The sequence below is a fragment of the Fistularia commersonii genome, chromosome 15 (genome assembly GCF_037954325.1).
Source record: "Fistularia commersonii isolate RoL2024-O1a breed Wild chromosome 15, RoL_Fcom_v1.0, whole genome shotgun sequence".
NCBI classification, from domain to species: Eukaryota; Metazoa; Chordata; class Actinopteri; order Syngnathiformes; family Fistulariidae; genus Fistularia; species Fistularia commersonii.
Genome location: NC_141298.1, coordinates 8354165 through 8379757, shown reverse-complemented (window position 1 = coordinate 8379757; position 25593 = coordinate 8354165). Strand labels below are relative to the sequence as shown.

The 25593-nt window shown below is 37.1% G+C and overlaps 1 protein-coding gene across 5 annotated transcripts in view; it reads right to left on the bottom strand.

Annotated features, from left to right (window-relative positions):
* Positions 1 to 25593, bottom strand: part of cadm1a (cell adhesion molecule 1a) — a 487547-nt gene that overhangs the window by 51917 nt on the left and 410037 nt on the right. For all 5 annotated transcript variants that reach the window (XM_086160454.1, XM_086160456.1, XM_086160458.1 and 2 more), the window contains 2 exons: positions 20698 to 20794; positions 13169 to 13341 (listed from right to left, as the gene is read on the bottom strand). In XM_086160454.1, coding sequence (XP_086016580.1) covers positions 13169 to 13341; positions 20698 to 20794 — 270 coding nt within the window. The remainder of the gene's footprint in view (positions 1 to 13168; positions 13342 to 20697; positions 20795 to 25593) is intronic.

Genomic DNA, 25593 nt, shown 5'->3' with positions numbered 1-25593 from the left:
AGTAGATTTTTAGAATAATCTACATCATAGGTTGAACTTCTTGTAAATTTCTAATTTATTTTCAGGCACTTCCAAAACCTTTTTATGTCACTGTTGCTCTTTTCCAAGGTGTCACTGCTTGACACTTGGGCTCGAAGTCCAGTGCAGCACATGTCTGTGTGTGTGTGTGTGTGTGTGTGTCTTCGGACAAAAGCAGCACAAATTAAACCTTGTACAAACACAGGAGATCAAAGATGTCTTTTCATATTCTTTTCTGCCAACTTCCTGCATGATGCTGAGCCTCGGCCATCACACGCTCGCTGGAAGTGATTAAGTGACCAACATGAGTAACATGAGTAATGAGAAACATGTCGGTTCTTATCCCGCTGTTGCCATGACGCTGCAACGAAAACGTGCAGTTGCATATCTATATGTCTCCGGTGAAGGGACAGAGAGAAAGGTTCACTGAGGACAACGGCAACGGGAAAGGATTAAATTAATAAATAAAGAATAAACAAAAAGCGTCATGGCTCTGTAAATGGTGCTGTACAAAACAAAGGCGAGAAATTCAATTATGTATAGCCTGTATATATATATATATTTTTTTTTAATTATTATTATTGACTCATCTATTTTTTCCTGCTTTTGTATTTTCAGATAGTTTTAAGCCTAAATTCCTTAATTATTTTTTATTCTTCAGTTTTCTACCTAATTTGCAGGTTATTACTTGCTAATTTCCAGGTAATTTAAGCTTTTTTTTTTTTTTTTTACCATTACATATATTTTTTTTTTTCTTGCAGTTAATTTTCACAGGGACAAACCAAGATGACAGTTCGGCCGTAGAACAATTTCCCCTCCCTTTCAGCGTTTTTTCTCGTCTTTACTTCATTAGCTGCCTTTCGACTTCCCACCCCGACAAAGACCAGGGGGAGATATTAAAAGTGACATTTTTTCCTGGTTGAAGTGGCCGGGCGGCACTGATATGAAGCCTCTGACAGCGCTGCTTGATTATAGGCCTCCCGTGCTGCTCTGATTGCTCTGGAATGGGGCTGGAAAGCGTTTGAGGTTATTAAAAAGTGCAAAAAACGAAGCGAAAGAAAGGGCTGTTGATAAGGAGAGAAGCGAGTCGACACTTTAATGAAATTTGTTGTTATGAGAAGGTGAGGACGGAGCAGAGGGCAGGATTTCTCATCAGGTTTAGGCGACGCCTGCTTTGTTTTTCCCAATGATTTCAGTGAATTTTCTTTTTATGATCATTTTTTCTGAACAAACTTACCAGGATGCATTTCAAAGATGTTTTCGGAAAATTAGATGGAAACTTGAAACATTGCAAGTCAATTCTTGTTGGTTCGCGTAAATTTGCTTTGATAATGACCTTTTTATGCAGCAATTTATTTATTTATTTTCCTTTCTGGTTGACAGTCATATGTTTTTTTTTTTGTTTGTTTTTTTTTTTTTGCTTGAACGATTCCCCATTCATTTTAGACAACAAGAACAACATAGCTGAAAGTGATGTATTCATTAAATTATTATTATTCATCACATTTAAATGTTATATTGGATATTTATGTTTCCAATTTAGCACGAATATAAATCTCAATCCCTTCTTAATTTTATAGACACATACATATGTACAATTTACATTACTTGTGTGTGTGCATAAATATATATATATATATATATATATACAGAGAGAGAGAGAGAGAGAGAGAGATTTATTTATTTACATTTCATTAAAATATACTATATTTTGTGCAAAAAATTATAAAAATTAAGCTAAGAATTATATATTTATTTTTAGTCTTGAATTTAACTCATTTTGAGGTGCATTTGGTTTTCAAAGTTCTGTTCAGTTGCAAGGGGGTTATTGTATAATTATATACCACTTAGGTAGTCCACTGCCCATTGCAAGACATCTGCACGAAGAGTAGAAAACAAAAACAAAAGACACATGCAAGAAAAGACTCCAGACAATGCAGACGGTTTTCCAAACCCAGCCGAGTTCCTCCCTCACCAGTTGCTCTGGTCTCCTAAGTGTAAGGCATAAAAATAAAAAAAGAGACACCCGGGAAGGACCGAGGTGGGGAGAAGGACCGTCTACCGGGACGCCGGCTGGCAGACGGCACCCGGGCTGATGAGTTTCACACATGCTCAAGAGCCAAACAAACTCCGGCGCAGGGGTTGGCGGCGTCTAATTGGTTTTATCCCATCATGAACTGCGTGAGGCCAACAGATGTTTGGGATCATCAGTGTCAACAGCTCATTAAAAACATGGCAGCGGTAGAATTAAAGAAAGACTGGCGGGATCGTCTCAACCCGCACCCCCGTTTACACTTTCTTCAGCGGCAAATGTATCACAAACCGCCGCGGCTCATTGACTTTCAAATGTGACAGACAGAATGTGTTTTTCCTCCCCGCCGAGTCACCGGGACTGCCTTACTGATGAGGCGTATGAATCAGTGTTTCTAGCCCCAACCAACCGACCGACCGACATACAGACCAACCGACCGACCGACCAACCGACCGACCGATGGATGAACGGCGGCGGGAAGCTGCATGACAGAAATCATTCCGCCGAGGTGAAGGACAGCACATGGAAAAGAGCCAGACGGAGATTAAGAATGCATGAAACCCCCCGGTTCCAAAACACAAAAAAACAAAGCATTTCCAAATATCGAGTGGCTGGAACATTGATCCTCTGTCAGAAAATCAGCGAAATTGGAGGAAAAAAATAAAAGAGGGGAAATCGGCAAAGATATACATGACACAAACAAAAACGTGTTGGAGCAATGACAAAAATATTAATAGGAACCGAAAAAAAAGAAAAAAAAAAAACTTGAAAACCATCTCGGAAGATTGCCTGGGAATCTGTCTAGGAATCATGAAAAAAAATAAAAATAAATAAATAAATAAATATACTTGATTCTCTGTCTTGAGTAATTTGCAGATGATAACCCCCCACAACAACAAAAATACCAAAATAGATTAAAAATAAAAAAAAAGATATCAATACCTTCTAAGACTGTTAATTGAAAATTAGAAGTTTAAGCAGTGTCTCAGCTAATCAAAGCCCCCTCCACCTCACCAAAAAAAAAATATATATATACATATAAATAAAAAAAAAATCAGAAGATGAACATGCCAAGCTAAAACAAGAACAACAGGAACAAAATAATTATAACAATTGAAAAAAAAAAAAAAAATCCAAAACCCTAAGAAAGTTCTATTAAAAAATTGAACAAAAAAAAGACAAACAATGCAATTAGGGTTTCAGGTAAAAGCCTGAATAGAGAACACATCAGAAAATATCTACTGGCCTTTAGTGACCGCAAACAAAAACAATAAACTAAAAATTTAGAAGGAAAATTGAACAAAAACAAAACAAAAATGACTCAAATCGGTAAGACACCCCCCTTGAAAAAAAAGGAGCCGATATTTCAAAGACCACATTATTTGTATGAAATTGAAAATGGCTGAAAGCTTTACTGGCGTTTAAATGTGAGTGACAGAACTTAGTCGTCCTCCCTGCCACCGCACCTATTTCATTGATGACGTGAATGAATCACTGTGTCTGAACCGCAACACGAGGTGGGCGGAAGCTACATGACAACTATCGTTCCCTGTAAAAACTAAGAATGAGGGCCCTTGTGTGCCTCCTTCAGTCATGATTCAAAAATTTCATCTGAAATTAGGGTTTTGAAAAATAGATATGAATCAAAAAGAAATGCAATGTAAAAAAGAAATCTTCTTCTCCTTCTTCTTCTTCTTCTTCTTCTTCTGTCGGCTTTTCTCTTCAGGGGTCGCCACAGCGAGTCAACTTTCTCCATCTAACCCTATTCTCTGTATCTTCCTCTCTCACACCAACCACCTTCATATCTTCTCTCACTACGTCCATAAATCTTGTTAATGTAGAAAAGAAATATAATGTAAAAAAAGTTCAAAATGTCCAATATTTAGTAATACTTTACAAAAAAATTGACAAAAACCAAAAATGTATATCTACAAAAACTGATAAAATAGTCTATATATGGCCCAAATAAATATTTCCAAACTCAAATGGTTTTGTTCAGTCATTCAAGTAAAGAAATGCAATTAAATAAATTAAAACGTCAAATGAAGTAATAATATACATAAAACACCATATTGAAAATGAATAAATGAAGACATAAACAGCCAAAGAATTTACATATAAAAATTGGCTCAACGGTACCCAGAGTTCAGGATAAAAAACAAATAGATTAATCCATAATAACGATTAAAAAGAACATTTAAACTCATCAAAAATTAATTAATATTCAATTAAACCTAAAGAAATAAAATCAACAAATGAACAAGTTATCAATAAAATAACCTACATTAAAGTACCAAATAATGATATAAGTCGCCAAAAGGCCACCAAACAAAGCAAACAACAGATGCAGCCAACCAACTAATCAACCCATCAATCAGTCAATAAGTAAAGGTTATGTTCAAAAACTGATTTCAAAATGGGTGTGGGAGTCTGGCTCTAGATGAATCACCAGAGATGTGTGTGTAACATTCTTCTCACCTAAACAGGTGAAAATTGATTCATCAATGGCAGATAAAATGAAAAACAAGATAAATATAAAGTTAAAATACATGCACAATGTGCCACTTAATTATCACTTTCAGTGCATAAATCGAGTCATGACAGATGCTGAAACGTGTTGATGGCATTTTGTCGGCATGTTGATCATCGATTGAAACAAACCATTTCTCTTCTCCCATCGTTGCTTTTGATTTATCCTCCCCCCCCCCCCCCCCCCGTTTCATTTTTCAGATTCTCTTATTTGTCAAACAAGTAATTAGTTTACCCGAGGCCCCGAAAAGGGGAAAACTATCTAATTTATTTATTTATCTTTCTCCTTCGCAGGTTCCTTAAATTTCCATTGTGAGACTCAGGGTAAGGGGTATAAAATGCTGTCTACTAGTTCTGGATCCAAAAGAAGAAGACGAGTTGTAAACCTGTTGTTACTTTGACTTTTGGACAGAAACTCAGGGAGAAGCCAATGTCAAGTTGGAGGTGGGTCAAAATCATGTGTAAGACTGGGGCGGGTGCAAGAGCAAGCCGAACGAAAGTGGAACCACGTCACCATCAAGTCAAGATCGTAAGATCGGCTTTAAGTCAACAGCTCAAACTGCAAGACGAGATGGTCACCAAGAAAAGACCACGAGACTCGCCTTGGGCAAGAGTGACTCCTATACTGGTCCCGCTTACGATGGCTTACGACGGGTCAACTTGCCAAACAGCTTCACTGAAAGACCTTTATTTTCAGATGACAGATGATTTGGCCCTGATTGTCCCGAAACCAAAATGACTGCCTGGTGGCCGAGAGGAAGACCAATAAGAGAATGTATGGATGTAGAGCACATTGCGTTAGTTGGTGTGAGAGAGGAGGATACAGGGAATAGGGTTAGTCGGACGGAAAAAGCCGAAAGGATAAGAAGTTGTCCGAAAACCAGCATGACCTACAGGAGAAGCCTGAGGGGCTAGACAGATATGCCAAATGGACTGGCCTGTAAATCAGTACCTCCGGGACCAATGTCATGTTTATCAAACCCCCACGTTCACCAAAAGGTCACAGTCAACGATCAACAGCTTGAGAAAGTGGATGAGTTTGTGTGTCCGGGCTACACCCTAAGCAAAGATGAGGGTACCAGCAAAGGCCTAAGGTGGACTCTCCAAAGCCCTTTTCCAAACTCAAGACTAATGGTATGCCGAACAGTAGTCAATCAGAACTAAGGCAGAGAGGTATGCTTGCAATGTTAGGGCGATGATGTTGGATGGGCTGGATTGTCGGACTTCTTCAAGAAAGAGATTCCGAGAGTAGCTGCATGTCATGACAACTGCAGAGAAAGATCAGTCAGCTCTTTCGGCACCAACCATCCCAGAAATCAAGAGGGGAGAAGTCAAGTAGAGAGGCTGCATACTCAGAGTGAACCGGGACTAGACTTCCATTGGGTAACTGCGAGGGAAGCTCAGCTCTGGACGCCCAAGAAGGACATGGCGTTGGGCCATTACATCGGAAGCCGAAGGAGGCAGTGGGTTCAAATGACGGCAGATGATTGGAAATTATTGTTGTCGTGGCACATGGCAGTCGGTCAGTTCTGTTTCTCCTGCCAATTATCTGCACTCGCCATCTGGCTGCTGGATACAGGGGAATGCAATTCATGTATACGGTATATATATTTCTTTAAGTTGACAAAACTCAACTCTATGTGAACTTTAACAAAAAAAGACGAGAAGGAAAATGAAAAAAAAAAAACAAAAGCACCAGGGCTTCGTTATGCTGCTGGTGAAAACACAAAGCTTTGGTTGAAAGCAATTAAAAAAGATGCTCCGGCCTCGGGAGCCATTTGGTGAATGAACCCCCCCATTCCCCTTCAAATGATGAATAATGAAGTCATTCCGTAAATCGAGACGGCATACAATGTATAAAATATCATCAGAATAATACAAATGTTTAAAATGTCTCCCCGGCAAATAGATAAAGTCATTCATAATTCATAACCCGCTAAGTCCGCCTCGGAAAAAAAAGAAAGAGATGAATGACTTTGCCTTTTTTTCTACCCTCACGTTAAAAAAAAAAAAAACAACAACAAAAAAAAAAAAAAACAGCAATTTTCGCTTCCACTCAAGTGCAATTTCAGCAAACAAAGAACGCTTGCAGCTTGAATGTGATATTCCGGGACACTTTGAATCTTGCGGGGAAAAAAAAAAAAAAAAAGACGGATGCCACTTAAAAATAGCCCAGGGTGACTTGTGGTATAAAAAAAAAAAAAACAAAACTGATGCGCTTTTATGGAGAAGAAATGTAAAGTAGGCAGACGACACAGAGCAACAGGGTCACTAAACATGCCGTTGCGGTGCAATAAAACCTCGGCGCCGGTTAGGGGTTGGGGAAATGGCGAGAGAGGGAGCTTGGTTATTGGCTAAGCGGCCAGGCTGTAAACAACTCAAAACCCCTCGGCGCCGGGTCTCACTCGACTACGAGAGGAAAACCCTCACGCTTGTGTTTTCTTAGCCTGTGAAGTCGGCTGGGGGGGGAAGGCGGGCGGTGAGGGAGACTGCATTCTTCTTCGGCCGTTAACATTGTTAGTGTCAGCCGGCCTCGCCGTGCTCTCCATCACTTAAGGTCACAGTGCTCCAGAATCAGATGTATTAGAGGAGATGCCGGCTCGGGGGCCGCATTTGTTCTGGCTGTCAGGCGGGTCTGAGGAACCGGGCGGACTTCATCATTAACTTACACTCTTGCACTCGGGTTGCAGAGAACCGGTTGTGACAATAAAAAAAAAAAAAAAAAAAAAGGTAGAATCGGTGAAATATTCAAAATAACGGTTTTGTGAAAGCAGTGCGATAATTCGCCTTTTATGGCGCGATATGTCATGTCCTTGTTGTGAATTGGACGGCTGGATCCTCGGTGAGCAGAGGGGAAACAGCCCCCGGGTATTTGGTAAACAGGGAAACTTATACAGTAAATCAACATATTTTGTGCGACTTTCAGGAAATCTTTGACGTGATCTTCAAATGTGAGCTGAAAAATGAAGATATTTCCAAACTGTTCTGATATGTTACTTCGTTCCTGATATAATTCCTTTATGGGCATTTTTATTCTCCTTTTTTCTTTACTGACTGTCAGTGGAATCTTACCAAGAAGACAAACCAAGTGAACCACTTCAGTTCTCTGCCATTACCTTTTATTTCTTATCATATCTAATCTAATCCCAGGTATTTTACCTTATCTTACCTTATCTTATCTTATCCTATCCTTGACTATCTTATCTTGTCTTGACTTATCTTTTCTTGCCTTAGGTCTGTTATGATACCAATGTGTGTATGTTACATTACGTTACTTTGCACTACGTTACGCTAAGTTATGCTATATTGCGCTACACTATATAATCTAATCCTACATATTTTACCTCAATTTATTTTATTATCTTTCTTATCTTATCTACAGTATCTTATGTTACATTACATTAAGTTAGGTTGCACTACGTTAGACAACACTACATTATGCTATGTTACGTTACATTACGCTACATTACTTTATCCAATCCTATGTAAAATGCCTTATTTTATCATATACAACTTAATATTGTCTTAACTTGTCTTTTCTTGGCTTAGGTATGTTATGCTATGTTATGTGACATCGTATGTTACACTATGTAGTCTAAACTAATCCTATATTATGTTGTCTTTTCAAATCTTATCTTATCCTTCATATGTTACATTACGTTACATTTTTCCTACCTTGCGCTAAATTATACTGCATTAAATTACATTACGTTACCCTATATAATCATCCTGTGTATGTTACCTTACCTTTATCCTATCTCTTCTTGTCTTGTCTTATCTTATCTATGTTATCTTACATTACATTCAGTTAGGTCGAACTACATTAGGCTACACTACGTTATGCGATGTAACGTAGTGTAGCAGTAAGCACAGCATGCTTATCTGATCCAAAATTGTCTTATTTCGTTTTGACTTAAGGTATGTTACACCACGTTATGTTGCATCACGTTATGTTGCACTACGTCATGCTACGTTATGCTATATAATGTTACCCTATCTAATCAAGTCCTTCATATGATACCTTATCTTATTCCATCTTATCTTATTCTATAATGTCTTATGTTATGCATGTTATGTTATATTATCTTATCTAATCCTATTTTATCACATCTTGTTTAATCTTATCTTATTCTATGTTGCTTTACCTAACTTTGTCATGTCTTGTCTTATGGCATGTGTGATACATTGAGCTAGGTTACACTCCGCTAGCTACTTTATCCTATAGGTGATACGTTATTTTACGTTTCGCTAAGTTAAGCTATGTAAGGTAAGGTACCTTGCCCTCTAAAAACCACAGAAGAAGGTATTTATAATGTTATTGTTCAAATACGTTGATATTTCTGAATAAGGGGGTAGACAGGGTACTAATCTTGGCCCACTTCACTTTTTCCAACACTACAAAATGCTAATATTCCGACACTGGACAACCAAGTTATCGAACTCATACCTACGTAGGGGAAAACCAAAATCTCTTTAGCCAACTGAAAAACAGTTTAAATCCTTCTCCGGGAGAGAAAACATGAAGGTGTTTTAGCTCGCCTAACCAGTCTTTTTATTGTGCTAGCAGGGTCAACACTTTTTTTTAAAAGTATGCCTGCACCGTCTCCATGAATGCCCACCTTCCAGCTGTTTAATCATGGCGGTCATAATGCAGGAGGCGGCATGGGGAACCTTTTGATGGTTTCATCGCAACACAACACCCCGTCTTTCCATTAGCAAGGCAACGGCTCGGCCTGATCCGCTGTTGAATTACGCCAGACATTAGCAATGTGGAGCCCATAGACGCATCAAAGTCATCAAAAGACCGGCTCTAAAAAGGATGGAGGCCTTCTGTGGATTTAATGGTGGCCTGGTGTTTTATTTTTGTTGTTGTTGTCGCTTTTTTGTGTTGCATTACCGTATTTATCTTCGAGTTTCTCGCACCGTGGGTGGATAAAAGGGGGGCGGTGGGGCTGCGGTGACTTGCAGCCCTCACCATGGGGTTTTGTTGTTTGGTCTCACACAGAGACGTGTACAAAAAAGCGCAATAGCAAATCGAAAAAGGAAAGAAATAAAAAAAGAAAAAGAGAAAAAAATCTTTATGGATGAGGCAACAATGAACAACGAGTTGGCTTAAAGTTAAACATTTGCTTGAAGTGATGTTCTGATCACAATCACCTTGTTTTCTGCTGGTCTTTTTTTTTTCAAATCTATTTGCAATTTATTCCAACAGGTTTTTTTTTTTTTTTTTTTTTGGTCCACAAAGCCTGAATAAGGACGTGTTGGACGGCAGGTGTTTTGGCAAACCAGATCATTTGTCTACTGTGACTAGCTCAGTTTCTCATTTCATTTTCTTCCTTTTATTTTTTAAATTTCTGCTGGCAGGAGGATAAAAAGGCATCGCCCTTTCACAGACTCCAAGAGCTGACTGTGATCAAGTCCAGCCATTACTGAGATTTGCTCATTTGCCGGCGCTGACTGACATTTCCATATTTTTATTTTTTTGAATTACAATTTGAATTGTTGGATTTCTATTATATGACAGAGCGAATGTCTGTAGTTTTCTATCCCACATGTGAACGAATGAATGGTAGTGTGTCTCGATATGACACGTGAACAAAAAGTGAATGGTTGTATTTGTCTGTATGATGTGAGAATGAGAAAGTGAATTATTGTTAATTTTACATGTGAATGAAAGAGTGAATAGTTGCCCCTCTTTTTATTATGATGCTTGTCTTTGTCTATATTACGTCCGAATGACAGGGTGAATAATGAATGACTGAATAAATGAATTAACATTGCTTTTATAATCTTAATACTAAGTATCTAGGTGTCATATTGATTTAAAAAAAAAGATAATCATAAACATATTATCTTCACTCTGAGGAAACGGTGAACTGTAAGCTGGTCTTCCCTGTTCCCCCTGTGGTATTATTGCCGCCATCATCGGCGCATCTTTGCTGTAAATAACATTAAATCAGCCGGTGTCCGTCAGGCGCCTAGCGGCCACCCCACACTTCCTTATTTCTTTTTTTTTTTTGTTTTTTTTTTTTTTCCCGTCATACATGAAAAAGGAAGCCGTTTCACTTCACTAATTCCCTCTGACAATTGCAGCTGAATAATTTCTCTGTGGGATCGGGGGTCTATCCAAAGTGAGAGCAAAGTAATTCTGGCCAGGGAGAATGAGCACATTAGAGTGTAATGTGGTGCTCGGGGAAAAAAAAAATGTTATTGCTATCAACGGTATAAAAGGTTGTTGCGATAATGCTTATGGTGATGGAAAATTTTCAGAGAGAAGGAGAAGACACAAAAGCTAACCGGTGGGAGGAGGTGGAAGACGGTTAGAAAATTCTCGTTATCCTCCAGGTTCGGACAGCCGGTCAATAAAACAGGAACATCATGTTGCTTTTCTTTGATTTGCGCTGGAAAAGGTATAATTGTTTTTTCCACGAGGCTGGCGAGTGGTAAATATTTATTCATTCATTATCTATACCGTTTATCATGCACTCGGGGTTAGCAAAGGTGCCGGAGCCACATCGAGACATACGACTTTTCACTTCCTCATTTGAACATCATATAGAGCAGGTGTTGGCGATCTTTACCGCTCAAAGAGCCATTTGGACCCTTTTTCCCACTGTAAAGAAAACACCTGCAGCCACACAACCCTTTTGAAATGTAAAACAAATTAACACGGCATATAGTGTTTTATTTTTCCTTTATGCTATGTGTAAACAAAATAGGGGTTGCATGTTTTTAAATCAATGAGTAACTGCAGAGAAAACGAAATTACATTTCTGCATACAACAAAACATTTTGAAAAAAATATGTTGGGTTGAAGGTTACTTTTAAGCAAAATGCTCAATATCTATTTGAGTCCTTCTTGAATTTAAGGAAAAAAGACTGACTTAAATTGGCAGCGAACGAAAAATGCCGTGTGCTGTCAGCCTTTTACTGGCGTGTGCAGTCATTTATTAAGAGCATCAAAAATATTTGAACACATTTTATTCAGATGTTACAAGATCGCCATAATCTTCAAATTTAAAAGGGCCATTTTTTTCAAAAATGAATGAACTAAAATAAAATACATTTTAATTAAAAAATCATTAATTATTTTCAAAAGCCACAGGGAGCCACATCAGAGGGATCAGAGAGCCACGGTTTGCAGACCACTGATATAGAGATATACAAGCTGTTATTCTCTCATTCACTCGTCATATAGAGACATGCAACCAGGGAAAACCCTGCAATTACCCAACTAGTCACTTATTTTGACCGAAATGTTTACATTGATCACCTCTCTGCGGTGTAACTAGTCAGAAGAGCTTGGACCTCTTCATCGGTCCATTTCTCACCGGCTTCGTCCATTTTGACAAAAAAAAAAAACAACAGCCGACCAGAGACCACAATATTGTTTTTGAAAAAATGACACAACGCAGTCTGCAAAAAGTATCTGGTGATGGACAAGGCTTATGAGTTCCACCAATCAGATGAGTTCCGAGGAATTGTAAAAAGGCCCTGCCTCAGAGTAGGAGCTAAAATGGTTCTGGGAGTTCCGTGGTTGCTAGTTACTTTGTCTGAAAGCACAAAATATTGGCCTACTTCTTGTAAAGTTTCCAGGAACTGCAAACAGTTCTGACAGTGTGAACACGGCTAAAAATGGATCTTTAAATATGCAGATATGAACAGAAAAAAACTGTGCTTTTTCCATTTTTTCCCAGCAGGGGGTGTTGGACCCAATCGTCAGCACATGATTATACAATGACAAATTATTATAAAAGTCATCAGTTTGATCTTCACCCTCTAGATGATGACATATTTTCCCGAATCCGAAGAAATTGGTACCGGTATCGATTTCTGACATTCAGTGCTCACATGTCGGATCCGGGCGACAAATCAATGGTTGACGATACAATCAGTCAGTAAGATCTGTATGACCATAGTATGCTTCTACATGAAAAAATACAAATTTGAATGGTTGTATGTAAATATGGACTTGATTGTTAATACATATATATGCTGTGTACACATATAAATACATACATATGTGTATATATATCCATTGTGTGTGTGTATATATGTATGTATGTACATATAAAATATTATAGTAAAAATATATAAATGTATAATGTATCTTTTTAAAAATGTAATGGGATATTTTTTTGAAACTAGGTAATTCATTCATTCATATCACAACGTCTGTAAAAATTTGACCAAGACTTGTGACCCCTGAAGGGTTAAATATCATTTAGCAACATTTTATGAAATCCAGCTATGAGCATTGTGTTTTTGAAACTTGTATCTAAAATGTTGCTGTTTTCTCAGAAGGGACTTAAATTTGGGAAATACATTTCGTGGATGACATGTCTCGGCAGCATTGGGGTTTATGACATTCCATCGTCGCCTCTAAGTGGGATTACACATCAAACCTTTTTCTGTGCTATGCTGTCGGAGCAAGGCAAATTTTTTATCTCGGCATCATGCAGGAATAAAAATACACTCGCTCTGCGTCGTTTGTTTCCCTGAGTCAGTAATCAGATCTTGTTTGGAGTACCGTCAGGCGCAGTATTACACTGAAATAGATATTATGTTTGTGTTTTTTTTTTAAAGTACCGTAGACGTAGAGGATGTAGTCGTCGTAAGACTCGCCCACAGAATTGGAGGCCACACAGCGGTATGTTCCATTGAAGGACTTGTTGAGGTTCTCGATGTAGAGGTCAGCGCCGGAAATGACGGCGTGGGAGGGAACATCGTCATCCACCTTCACCCAGCTCACGCGCTGTGGCCTGAAAGACACAGATCAGAACATAAGACCAACACAAACACCGACGTAGGAAAACAAATGCTATTATTACGGCGAATGATAACCTTTTTTCCAGCTTGCACACTAATTCTATACTCAACATTTTGCAGGTATTTCATTCTGTTTATCCTTATCTACCTCCTAAAAGATGGCAGTTAAATTCCAAACTGACATAAACTGATGACCAAAAGAACTGTTTTTATATTTTCCTTTTTTTTCAAAGTATTTCTTAACTGCTTAGCAAGATTTTTCAAACACATATTTACTAATTTGTTTGTTCATATATGTGTCTATATTTTGGTTTGTCATTCCCTGCAACCCAGAGCGCAGGATAAGCGGCAGAAGATGATTTTAAAATTCATAACACTGTCAGAGGCACTTAAAAACTGTAAAAAATGAAATAATAAAAATAATAAAAACAGTTATAATAATAACAATAATAATAATCATTTCTGTTGCCATCATTATATGATCATAATTATATTATTAGTATATGTGACTTTAAATTTTTTTTTTCAGTAAATTATAAACAAAGTGACAGCGGTGAAGTACAGGCTGGTATCCATGGAAATATCTTCATTGCAGGCCCGGCCATCCTGCCATGCTGGGCCTCCCGGCAGTGTAGTTACATCTCAATTACGACAGTTATTTAGTAATGGCTGCGACACGCAGCAGAACGACGGTGGCTTTGACTCGTCACAAACACTTAACCGCTTCTTCAGACAATTTTGGAAAAAACGAGCCTCCCACTTTGAAACTGCAAAAAAAAAAAAGATTCACCAACTCTTCGCTAAAAGGCCAACAGAACCCGTATTAAGTTGACAGCCGTCGCTTTGTGTTGAAATCCACTGTAAAAGCTCCTGTTGTTGTCATTGTCGGGATGCCTCACGTAGGCGGCATCCATCTTTGTTGTCGTCTCCACGCTGACTGAGCTTTACATCGAGGTGGCACTTTCCATTTTTTGTGACAATGAGCCGGGAGCCGTGTGCGCGGGGGGTGGGGGAGCAGCAGAACCAAGAAGACAAAATGCATTTATTTTGGCGGGTTGCGGCTTTATTTCCCCTGAGCTCGAACCGAAGGGCTGCTTTTAACTTGGAAAAAGTGTTTGTGCTGCAAACAAGTGGAAAACAACAAAACAAAAACAAAACAAAAACGCAACAAGAGGGAGCTCAAAACAGGAGGTTAAAGAATCCAGAACAGAAACTATGAAACTTCGATAACAAACATAAACACACCGGGACTGTGTTTAAAGGTGTGTTGAAGGAGCTGCAATATCAATAAATAATGGGATGTTTATTATTGTTTACCCACATGGAGTTAAAGTGAAACGTTAAATGACAATGGTTATTTTGTTGCTGTAGATAATAACAACAGATGAAAAAAATAATCATAATACTAATAATACAAATAATACTAATTTTATTACTAATATTACTACTACTGCTACAACCACTACTACTAATGATACCAATAGTGATAATGACAATGAGGACAACAGCAATAATTTTTGTAATTATTGTTATATGATGAATAATATCAGTGCTCCTACTACAACCACTAACAACAACAATAATAATAGTAATCATCATGATAATAATAATACATTATTATTTAGGAGGTTTATTTGTTGTGGTGTACCCAGGTGGAGTAGCCAAATGGAAAAAAAAAAAAGATAATTATCATTACTGCAAAACAGATAGATAGATAGATGGATGGATGGATGGATGGATGGATGGATGGATGGATGGATGGATGGATGGATGGATGGATGGATGGATGGATGGATGGATGGATGGATGGATGGATAGATAGATAGATAGATAGATAGATAGATAGATAGATAGATAGATAGATAGATAGATAGATAGATAGATAGATAGATAGATAGATAGATAGATAGATAGATAGATAGATAGATAGATAGATAGATAGATAGATAGATAGATAGATAGATATTTGCAGTGTGTACAGAAAGAAAAGTTCTAAAGATAAAGTTCTAAGAACTGCCCAGCTTGGATTTCTTTCCAGGAAGTTCAGCAAGGCGGGAATAATCCATGGACTATCAGATGGGTTGAGCTAACTCTGTACTTGGCGCTGGAAACCCTTTAAAAAAAACAAACAAACTCATGGGTTTTCAGACGTGTGTTGTTGTAGTGTAGTGGCAGTTATACGAGTAACTCCACGCTGTTTATATTGTTCTCCTCTTATACCACTTTTGTGCTTTTGTCAATTAGTTAGCCCTCATTATGGCAATCAAACACGTTAGCAATGCAAATGCTAGTAGTGTTAGGAAGAAGTTAAGAATTATAGTCAATCTGAAGAAGGAAATAATAACTAAACATGAAAGAGTTGTTTGTGCTACTACGAAATGGCTAAGTCAACCTTCTGTACAATTCTGAAGCACAAAGATGTGTAAAATACAGCTGATGTGGCTAATGAGGTCTCAAGTCTTAGAAGGATAGATGAATGAAAGATAGCTTGCTTGAGCTAGCATTAGCATTACCATTAACGTTAGCATTAGCATTAGGTAGGGTCTCTTACAAGGGTTAACTTTTGCATAGAGGAAATGCCCAGTATAATTCTGAGCAAGAAGAGAAAGAACACCAGAAACACAGTAATAATTAAGGTTATATTTAATTATTTTCTTATATTTTACCACAAATCGAACAAAAAAAAAAGTGAAAAGATTGCAAAGTGTTTTTAGGGGCTGAAGAATGGATTTTACGTCAATTTCAATGGCAATTGCTTTGTGAACGCAGTCATAGGATGAAATCAGTTTGTAAGATGAGGTTCTGCTGTGTCTGGTAATGGGCATGGCTTATGAGTTCTACCGATAACGTCACGTGTTCCTCTGGAACCTTAAATTTACCTTGCGTTGGACTCCGACAATGACCCAAGGAACTGAAGTCAACAGTTTTCTGGTTCCTACGGTGTCTGAATTCACCTAGAAATGGCCTACTTCCTGCAACAGTCATTGGAAAGTTCCAAAACGCTAAGCTGCTATCGATACAAACTAATATATGACCATATAAGTAGGGCTAAAATGAGGTAAATCACTGACGATTTGTCCAAAGAAAACTAAAGTGAAAGCCAATGTTAAAACGTCACAATTTTTTCTTTTTTTTTTTTAATGGTTGTCCAATGAAAGGAACGGTTCTGAAAGAAGCCGGTGAAGGGAAATCAGCTTGTCGGGCTGCTGTTTGTTGGGAGAAAGAAACCGTGGAGGAGGAGGAGGATAGAAGTGAGTCGCGGCTGCAAGGAGAGAGGAAGGGCAGGCGTCTAGAATACAAATGGCCGCCTGCAGCCCCGGCCCCCGGTGTTATCTGCCGGTAATGACTACACAACTCTCAGCTGCTCTAATGAAAATGACTTCCAATTCCCGGCTCACTGTATTGATTGTGTTTTCATCTTTATAAAATGAATACGGGTTGCGAGCTTGTCTTCACGCCAAGAATGAAAACAGCGGGGGGTGGGAAGGGGGCACTGGTGGATGGCTGCTGGCGGGGGGAGGCGACAGGGTGAAGTACAGATTGTTGTGCGTTTGTGCTCCTTATGGAATAATAAGAGGTTTGAACCCACAACCTCCCCCCTTCCAAATGTTGTTTTTCTGGTTTCACAGCATTGTCTGGGATACAGTGATGCAAAATAAATAAAGAATATATATATATATATATATATATATATATATATATATATATATATATGAAGAAAAGAAAAGGAATGGATATATATCAACAATGAAATGCAATTGATGTTCTTAAAAATAATAATAATAATAAAGAAATATCTAACGAAATAGTTGCCAAAAGAGAAAATAAAATAAAAAAATCTAACAAAAATGCCATCACTTAATTAATAAATAACTAAGTATGCATGGATGAATATATAAGTAAAAAAATGTAATTGAAAATAAAATAAATAGATAGTTTCCAAACACTGAACAAAGAAATTATGAATTAAATAAATAAACACGTAAACGAAGTAGTGAATAACTGATTTTTTTTTTTCCTTTCAAAAAAGGTAGATGGTAGTAATTGAAAATGTCAATACAAAATGTCTTTCAAAACATATCAGTAGCGGACCAGAAACCATAAAAGCTATTATTTTAAAACTCAACCGAAAAACTTTCTGGAAATTAGAAAGTATCTGACAATAAAAGTGGAATAAGTTGCTTGTGGGTGTTCATGAATTCAAATGAAATAAAACAAACAACAGAAAGCTTTAAAAAACTACCAAGAAGTCTTTGTATTGATGAAGTAATGACATGAATATCAGGATAAATATAACTCATAGGCGGGATTTTTTAGGAATTAAAGAATCTCTAAAAAATAAAGCAGCAATATGAAAAAATGAGAAAATAATCAGGTGAAATTAATAAAGTGCTATAAATTACTTATAAATAAACAGGACAGTGAAAAGAATCCGAGAAAAAGCACTCACGACTATGTATGTGTGTGTGTGTTCATCCTAGTGACAGCCTTGGTGACCTTTGACCTTTGCAAGCTCTCCGTTTGCTTGTCAGCCGATAAAGTCTGAGGGTTTCCATCATGAAAAGATTCTCGAAAATGGCTTTGGAATGAATTTTTAAAAAAAAGAGGCTTTTTAGATCTGCAACCCCTCGCTCCCAGTACTGACCCCTTTTTACACAAGGTCGGAAAAACATGTCGGCTCGGTTTTGAAATGTGTGTATTGTTTTTACAAAAAAAAAAAAAATTAAAAGAAAAAACTTCTTTTCAGCGGTATTGGTGGAGGAAAGATGGGAGGCAGACTTGGAGGTAGAAAATGTTGAGGCTGTCTTCAAGAGTGAGAGAGTTTGTTTATGAAAATAAACACGACAGAAAAATGCAGCGACAGAAAAATGCAGCGACAGGAAGTAGTTGTCACATCCAGCAGGAAGGAGTATTCCGTTCACTGAGGCTCTTCCTGGTTTGATTGTGGTGTCATTGCAAAGACAAAATTAGTCAGGGATAAAACATATGTTTTGTGTTATATATATTAATTTTTCATTTATTTAATATAATGGCTTACGAGGGTTGTCACAACTCATCAGGTTGAAATAAATAAATGTTGAATTTTCCTTTAACAGATTTAAAAAATCCTGCATTTTTTTGGGAAAATTTCCACATGAGTTTATTCCTACTTGTTTCATTTTATTTTGTTGTACGATTCTTATTTGGGGAGGTGAAGGCTGATCGTTTTGAGCAATTTTAAACTAAATTCACTCTTAATTTTTAAATGATTTGCAACTTATTTTGACCCTGTTTCCTTCTGACTGAAAAAAATGAACAAAGAGATAAAAATGTTTGTTTTGTAATTCCCTTCCAATTTTAGACGAGCTGTCTTGGGCGAAAGCCTCACGGATCATCGGGGTCTAGAACAATGTGAACACTTAATCTGTCTCGATTTTAAGAAGAAGGAAAAATTTGTGGTTGGAAGTATGATGCAGTTGCAGTGTTTTTATTTTAATTCTTATTCTTATTTTTATTTTTGGAATTTATTTTCTTCTGTTCTGAAGTCGAAATGAGACACATATTGAGTGTATTTATATAGTATATATACATATACATACACATATATACATACATATATATGCAGATTACAGTGTTTATACATTATGTATACACTCACAAAGTCTGTACACATTGTATAGAATAGAATATTTCATATGACATAAAATATATATTTATATATACACACACACACACACACACACACACGCAGAGTCTGTATATATATTATATATACAGTAGAAAGGCACCAAATTTACCATTATATTGGTATATATATTTTATATATAGTACATTATATTTTTTCTTTCTTTTTGTTTCTTCATCAAAAAATATGTGTGTATATATGCATGTGTGTATATACTTTATATGTATCTATAGACTGAAAATGTACAGTTACTTTGAGGTCCTAATCACAAAATAAAGTAAAAGCAAGAATAAAAAGCAATCACATCAACAAACTTTATGTATATGGACAAGAATATGTATAATTTTGCCCAAACAAAATAAAAAGCAAGGGCAAAATGAAAAGCAATTACGATCATATATATTTACATATATATTTTATATATATCCTAAAAAGTGTCCATGGAGATAGCCATCAAATCAGCGGATTTTGCAGATGAAATCAGATATGCTCCCACCTTCTCCAGCCTTCATTAGCCCAAACATCACCGACACCTCGTTTGTTTAGATGGCAACCCGTTGGATACGCTAGGCATAATGGAGCGCAAATGAAGCCATTAGAGGCACGGCGGCGGTAGCAGCGAGCGAGGCAGAGTAGCAAACTCGCCAAACATGGGCGCACGTTCCGCATCGACCCGTTCAAATTTGAACAGAACAGAGTCGACGTCGGACGAAGATGGAGTCGTGAATATTTGATCGGGCGGCGGTGCTGCCAGTTGAAGGCCGTGAATTTTAGTCAAGGTTGTCACTCATTGCTCTCCAAGTAATCAAATTCAAGAATTAAAAATACATGAAAAATATATATTTTTAAGATTTTCTAGCTCCATCTCAGGCATTTTTTTTTTTATTCTTCTATGATTGCTCCTGTTTTTCATTAAGTAAGATGAGATATTCCTGTGAGGGGAGAAGCAGCAACTAAGTAAGATTGTGTTTTAGGGGCTAATGTGCACCTTTTCTTACCCATTCAATGGCTGCACATTTATCCCTGAGTGTGAACGGCTGTGCAGACTGAGTGCAATGAAAAACAATTACTATTCATGAATGTGTTTGGTATTGTCTGAAGTGACTGCAGTGCACATAAAAAAAGAACAAAAAAAAACATCTGTAAATGTACATTTAATCATCTATGAATGTGCAAAAAAAAACTAAACTGGATGTAAAAAATGTTATGCACATGTGCACATTATAAGCTTGTATATTTACAATACGTATTTAATTTTGATGATGTAAATGCTCAACAAATATCAAATACATATATATAATACACACAAAAAATTCCAGGTTATTATATTGATTTAGTTTTTTTTCTTTTTTTTTTATTTACTGACCTATTCACAGCATGTCAATTTATCTATTATTAGTTTATTAGTTTACTTACTCATTTTTTTTTTGTTAAACAATATTTATTTCTGTGGTCATTCACAATATAATTCTCAATTAATTTACCTATTTTGCTTTGTATTAATTACTTATTCACAGCATTTTTTTTTTTTTTTTTTCTCAATGCAAATAAATGTCCTGATATCCATTTGTATCAAGTTGTTTTTCCATTCGATCTTTGGGTTGATTTTTCCATTGATAGTTTTGTGTGCATTGTTGATGTGTGTGTGTTTGTGAGTGTGTTTGTGTGTGTGTGTGTGACGTACTGTGGTTTGCCCTTGGCGTGACACGTCAGCTCCAGGTTCTCTCCCTCCCTGGTCAAACCCTGAGGAAACTCCACCCTGATCTTCACCTCCGGTTTGTCTGGAAGGAAGAAACATACAAATCAACAGGACGGACCTTCATCTTCCTTCCTGATGATAAATTCACCTTCTTGAAAGATAGTTGGGATTTTATGAGTTACCTCCCTGGTTTCCTCAAGGGTTTTTAGGGTTTGATTATGATCTGGAATTTCAAAAAAGGAAATATCAAAGATTTATTTTAACTTGATTCAATTCATAGTTTGAACCTTTTAGCTTGTTTTGTTTTATTTGTTGTTTTTTGTTCATCAATTTTATTTCATGTATAGGGAAGTTTTTATCATAAATAAAATTAAATTAATGCAGATTTTTCCTTCAGTTAATTTTAAAAATGTCCTGTAATTTTTGGGATAATTTCTTTCTGATCTTATTTTCTATTTTGTTTTCTCAGTTTTTTTCTTGACTAGTAATGGCTGGTAGTTTTGAGCAATGTCAAACAAAATTCAATTTTTATGTTTCAGTAATTTGAAACATATGTCTTCAAGATTGAAAAAAAATTACAAAAATACAATGGTTTTCCTGCAATTCCTTTCTAATTTTAGATTAAATTTTCTGCGCGCCGTTCATATTGGTTATTTTTTTATTTATCAATTATTAGTTGCATTTTGAAACACAAATAATGTTTGAATGTCATCATTTCATGCTGATGCTTTTTGCTTTTTCTCCCTGATATTAATATAATTTTAACTTTTCTGGTAGATTGGTTTGATAACTAATTCATATGTTTGTTTGTTTTTTTAAATCAGATTTTTTTGGAGAATGAAGACCAGTGAACTTTTCAGGGTGAATTTTGGCCGCGGGGTCAGACAAGGCACTGCTGCTTTTACAGCGGATGATCACCTAGTCGAACACACTCAGCTGGATAAACGGCTGATTAATCCAGAAAGCGGGATTACAGAATTACATCACCGCCACCTGTAGCATCACTCTCGTCATTTGTATGTACCCACGCTTCCTGGACGTCCTTGGTGATGTTCCCACTGCTGGAAGATGAAACTCCGCGCGGCGCGTAAATCCGTAAAATGAAAGTGAAATTGCGATACTTCAGGACGTCCTTGTCAGTCAGGTTCGGCATCTCTAAATATTTGATTCCCTACCCAAACAAAAAAAAAAAGCAAGGACTCCAAACATCCCTGGAAGACCGAAATATGAATCATTCTTGAGGAAGTTGTTTGGATTATTTCTTAATAAGACCGTTCTTGTACTTGGAGTTGCTAAGTAATTCATTCGTGATCTATTTCCTCTATACCTTGCAGTGTTTCACCAAGGTGACCCTTTAATAAGATAACAGGTGACAAGACAATGCCACAATTTACCTTTGTCTCGAAAAAATAGCAAAACAACTTGTAACCAATTGGTGGCGAGATAAACAGATGTTCCCTCTAGCTACATTAGCAACAACGAAGGTACATCTGAGATTGTTCACGAGTAAAATTATCCCCATTGAGCAGATTGGATTGATCATCAATTCATAGGAGAATTTTCAATTTACTTTCAAATAACTCTAAATATGAAGAGAGAAGCCTGTTTGACTTTTGCATGTATGACCGAAGCACGTATGTTCAAGTCTGAGCGGGTTAAGTAATGACAAAAGCACGTACAGGACTGTCTCAGAAAATTAGAATAGTGTGATAAAGTTCTTTATCTTCTGTAATGCAATTACAAAAACAAAAATGTTATACATTCTGGATTCATTACAAATCAACTGAAATATTGCAAGCCTTTTATTATTTTAATATTGCTTTTGTTATGGCATACGTCTTAAGAAAACTCAAAAATCCTATCTCAAAATATTTGAATACCATGAAAAAGTATTTTTTTGTTTTTTTAATTGCATTACAGAAGATAAAGAACTTTATCACAATATTCAAATTTTCTGAGAGTCCTGTATGTGTAAGCCCACCCATAGGTAAGAAATTGAAGTGCTTGGTTTTTGGAAAAAAAAAAAGGATTTCACATGAGAGTCCACAAGAGAACTGGTTGAAAATGGTCCAAAAAAGGGGCGGTTCCCCACGGAGTAGCGCTGCATGCTGATTGGATGTTATATTCAGAGGCAGCTCCGATGGTCAGAAATGCTGGAACATCATCTCCTATGCTTTGGTGGTGTGTCGCCCGGATCCTCCATATGAACAAACTGACCCTGGATTCACATGTCATGCAGACATACAACCATTCACCTTCTCGAAAGCACATCAAATAGCGATATAGAACCATTCAAGTTCTTTCAGGCATCAAATAGAGATGCACCAACTATCTCACATTCACACGGCACATGACAAATTGCACATTCACTCTCATTCACATACACTTTTTCTATGTGTTGCCGAGTGCCAACGCTGCTCACAAGGAATCCAAAATGCTCTTTTCTTTTTGCACCACCTAACTACTTCACAGGGCATTTATTTTTATTGTGTTATTCTTAGATATTCAAAATAAATGAATAAATACCTACAGTATATTGTCGATTTCAGCTATGCATAGAGCACAACATCAGCAAAATTTGACTACTGAAATATTGCAAGCCTTTTATTATTTTAATGCTGCTGATTATGGCTTACATCTTAAGAAAACTCAAAAATCTTATCTCAAAATATTAGAATATCATGAAAAGGATTTTTGTTTTTTTAATTACATTACAGAAGATAAAGAACTTTATCACAATATTCTAATTTTCTGAGACAGTCCTGTACATGAAATCATGAACTAATTTTTAAAATAAAAATGCAGTTCTGAAATTGTCTGTAGAGCAGATGGCAGCTTCTGGGTCTGTAAATAACATTTTGTCTTATTGTCAGAAATTTACCTGCCTTTCCGTTGGCCCCGACACCCAAATCAGCAAGATGTTGTTGTCAAAAAAGAGAATAGTGGACATCGAGTGTAGGGTTTTCTGAGAAAAATTGATCACTTCTTATTTGTTGCTTGAGGTTAATAAGAAATCTGTGCGCTTAGTGTGTATGCAGCAAGTTTCAGTGCTCAGGGAAAATAATCTACGGCGCCACTGTGGAACTTGTGAGAAAATACAACAAAATGCACGGAGAACTGAGAAGACAGAAGATAAATTAATTATTGGTGAGTTTGAGGAAACGGCAGTCTGTTTTCAACCGAAGCCGACAGGTCAGTGATGCCGCTGTGAAAGCCAGCTACCTAATTGCTAGCAAAAGAGCATTAATATCAAAGTCGTATTCTGACTGGGAGTTTTTAAAAAAGTTGCATGCAGAAATTGTGCGTCCTGAAAAACGACAAGCTTTTGCCAGCACTAGCCTGACAAGGAATAACGTGGCAGACAGCGTTTCTGAACTATCTACGGATTTGGAAAACCAATTGAAATGCAAAGTGCAGTCATTTGTAGCATTTTCTGTTGCAACTGATGAGAGCATTAATATTATGGATGTCGCTTAACAGGCCATATTCAATCGTGTATTTGATACAACTTTGACTGTCACAGAGGAGTTTCTTGAGTTGGTGGTTGAGTGGAATACATTTTCTAATACATGCTATCCATGTTTTATGTATATTTTTTAGATTTTATTCATAAACAAGGCAGATGATGAGTTTACTTTCTTAATTATCTGTACAAAATAGCTGCTACTGAAGAATTAAAGATGTGAGTTTATCTAGGTTCTCAGAATTGCTTTTCAAATGCGATAGCTTTTTTTTCTTATGAGTTTGATTATTTTTCCAGTACTATGTCTTTTAGTTCCACACACCTGTGACTGATATTTTGTGCCATTGTACAATCACTGTGATCAGTTGTAATGAGCATTGCACAGAAATAAATGTTAAACTGAGGCATAGTATTGTTGAAATTGCCCTTTTCCTAATGAGTCTCAGGTTGTCTGTGATGTATTTCTTTAATGGAAAAGTTCATTACATATCAATAGCGCGCAAATCCAACCAGGAATGTTCGGTTCCAAGGATGACTGCTTTGGCTCAGGAAGTTATTTGTATTATCAATTTTTTTTAATTCTATTGTTAGCATTATTTGTAATACTGCTGTGATAATTGAATTTCCCTGTGGTGGGATCAGTGTCTATGATGTTATTTATGTGACATATAGAAATGCAGCCATTCACTCTTTCGTTTACAAGTATCAAAAAAAACAAGGGTTTTCAATTAATGGACCTCCATGTTTTTGGACCGTGGGGGGAAACCCATGCAAACACTAGGAGAACATGTAAAAACTGCAATTCAATTGTATTTATTTATTTATTCATTTCATTTTTGATTTTGTAAAAGACAGGCATGCAACAGCATGATTGGTGCATCGATTATTTATTTTCATCCAATTTCTTTTCCTATTTCCTATTCCTATTTCTTACTGACTCTATAATTTTGATGTCCCTGTAAGTCTTGAGCTGAAACCCGCAGATGGAGATCGGGGCAAAGCGCCCAAGCTCGGCTCATCTGGCCTTCTAAACAACAAGCGGCGTACTCCTTCGCCGTCCATCTGTCTAAATCAGATTTCTCCCGGGCGGAGGGTGGACGGGCGAGACGGCAGCTCCAGCCGCTCGGCGGGAAAACAGCCGCAAATTCAGACGGCAGCACCTGTTTTTTGTATCCACTGCAGGCGCTACAAGTTTCCCCTCGGTGCCCTCTGACCTTGTCATCTACGGGCCATAATCATGAAGGACGGCGGGCATCCGGCGATTGTTTCAAAGCCCCGACTGGTTCAGAGGTAATTTATCTCGTTTATTTCTGGTGCTTATTTTTTTGCCCCATCTTCCCACTTCTCCAGTAATTTTAGCTGAATATGTTATAATTTCCTGCTGATTCAATAATTTCCTATGTTTGGGTTGGTTTTAC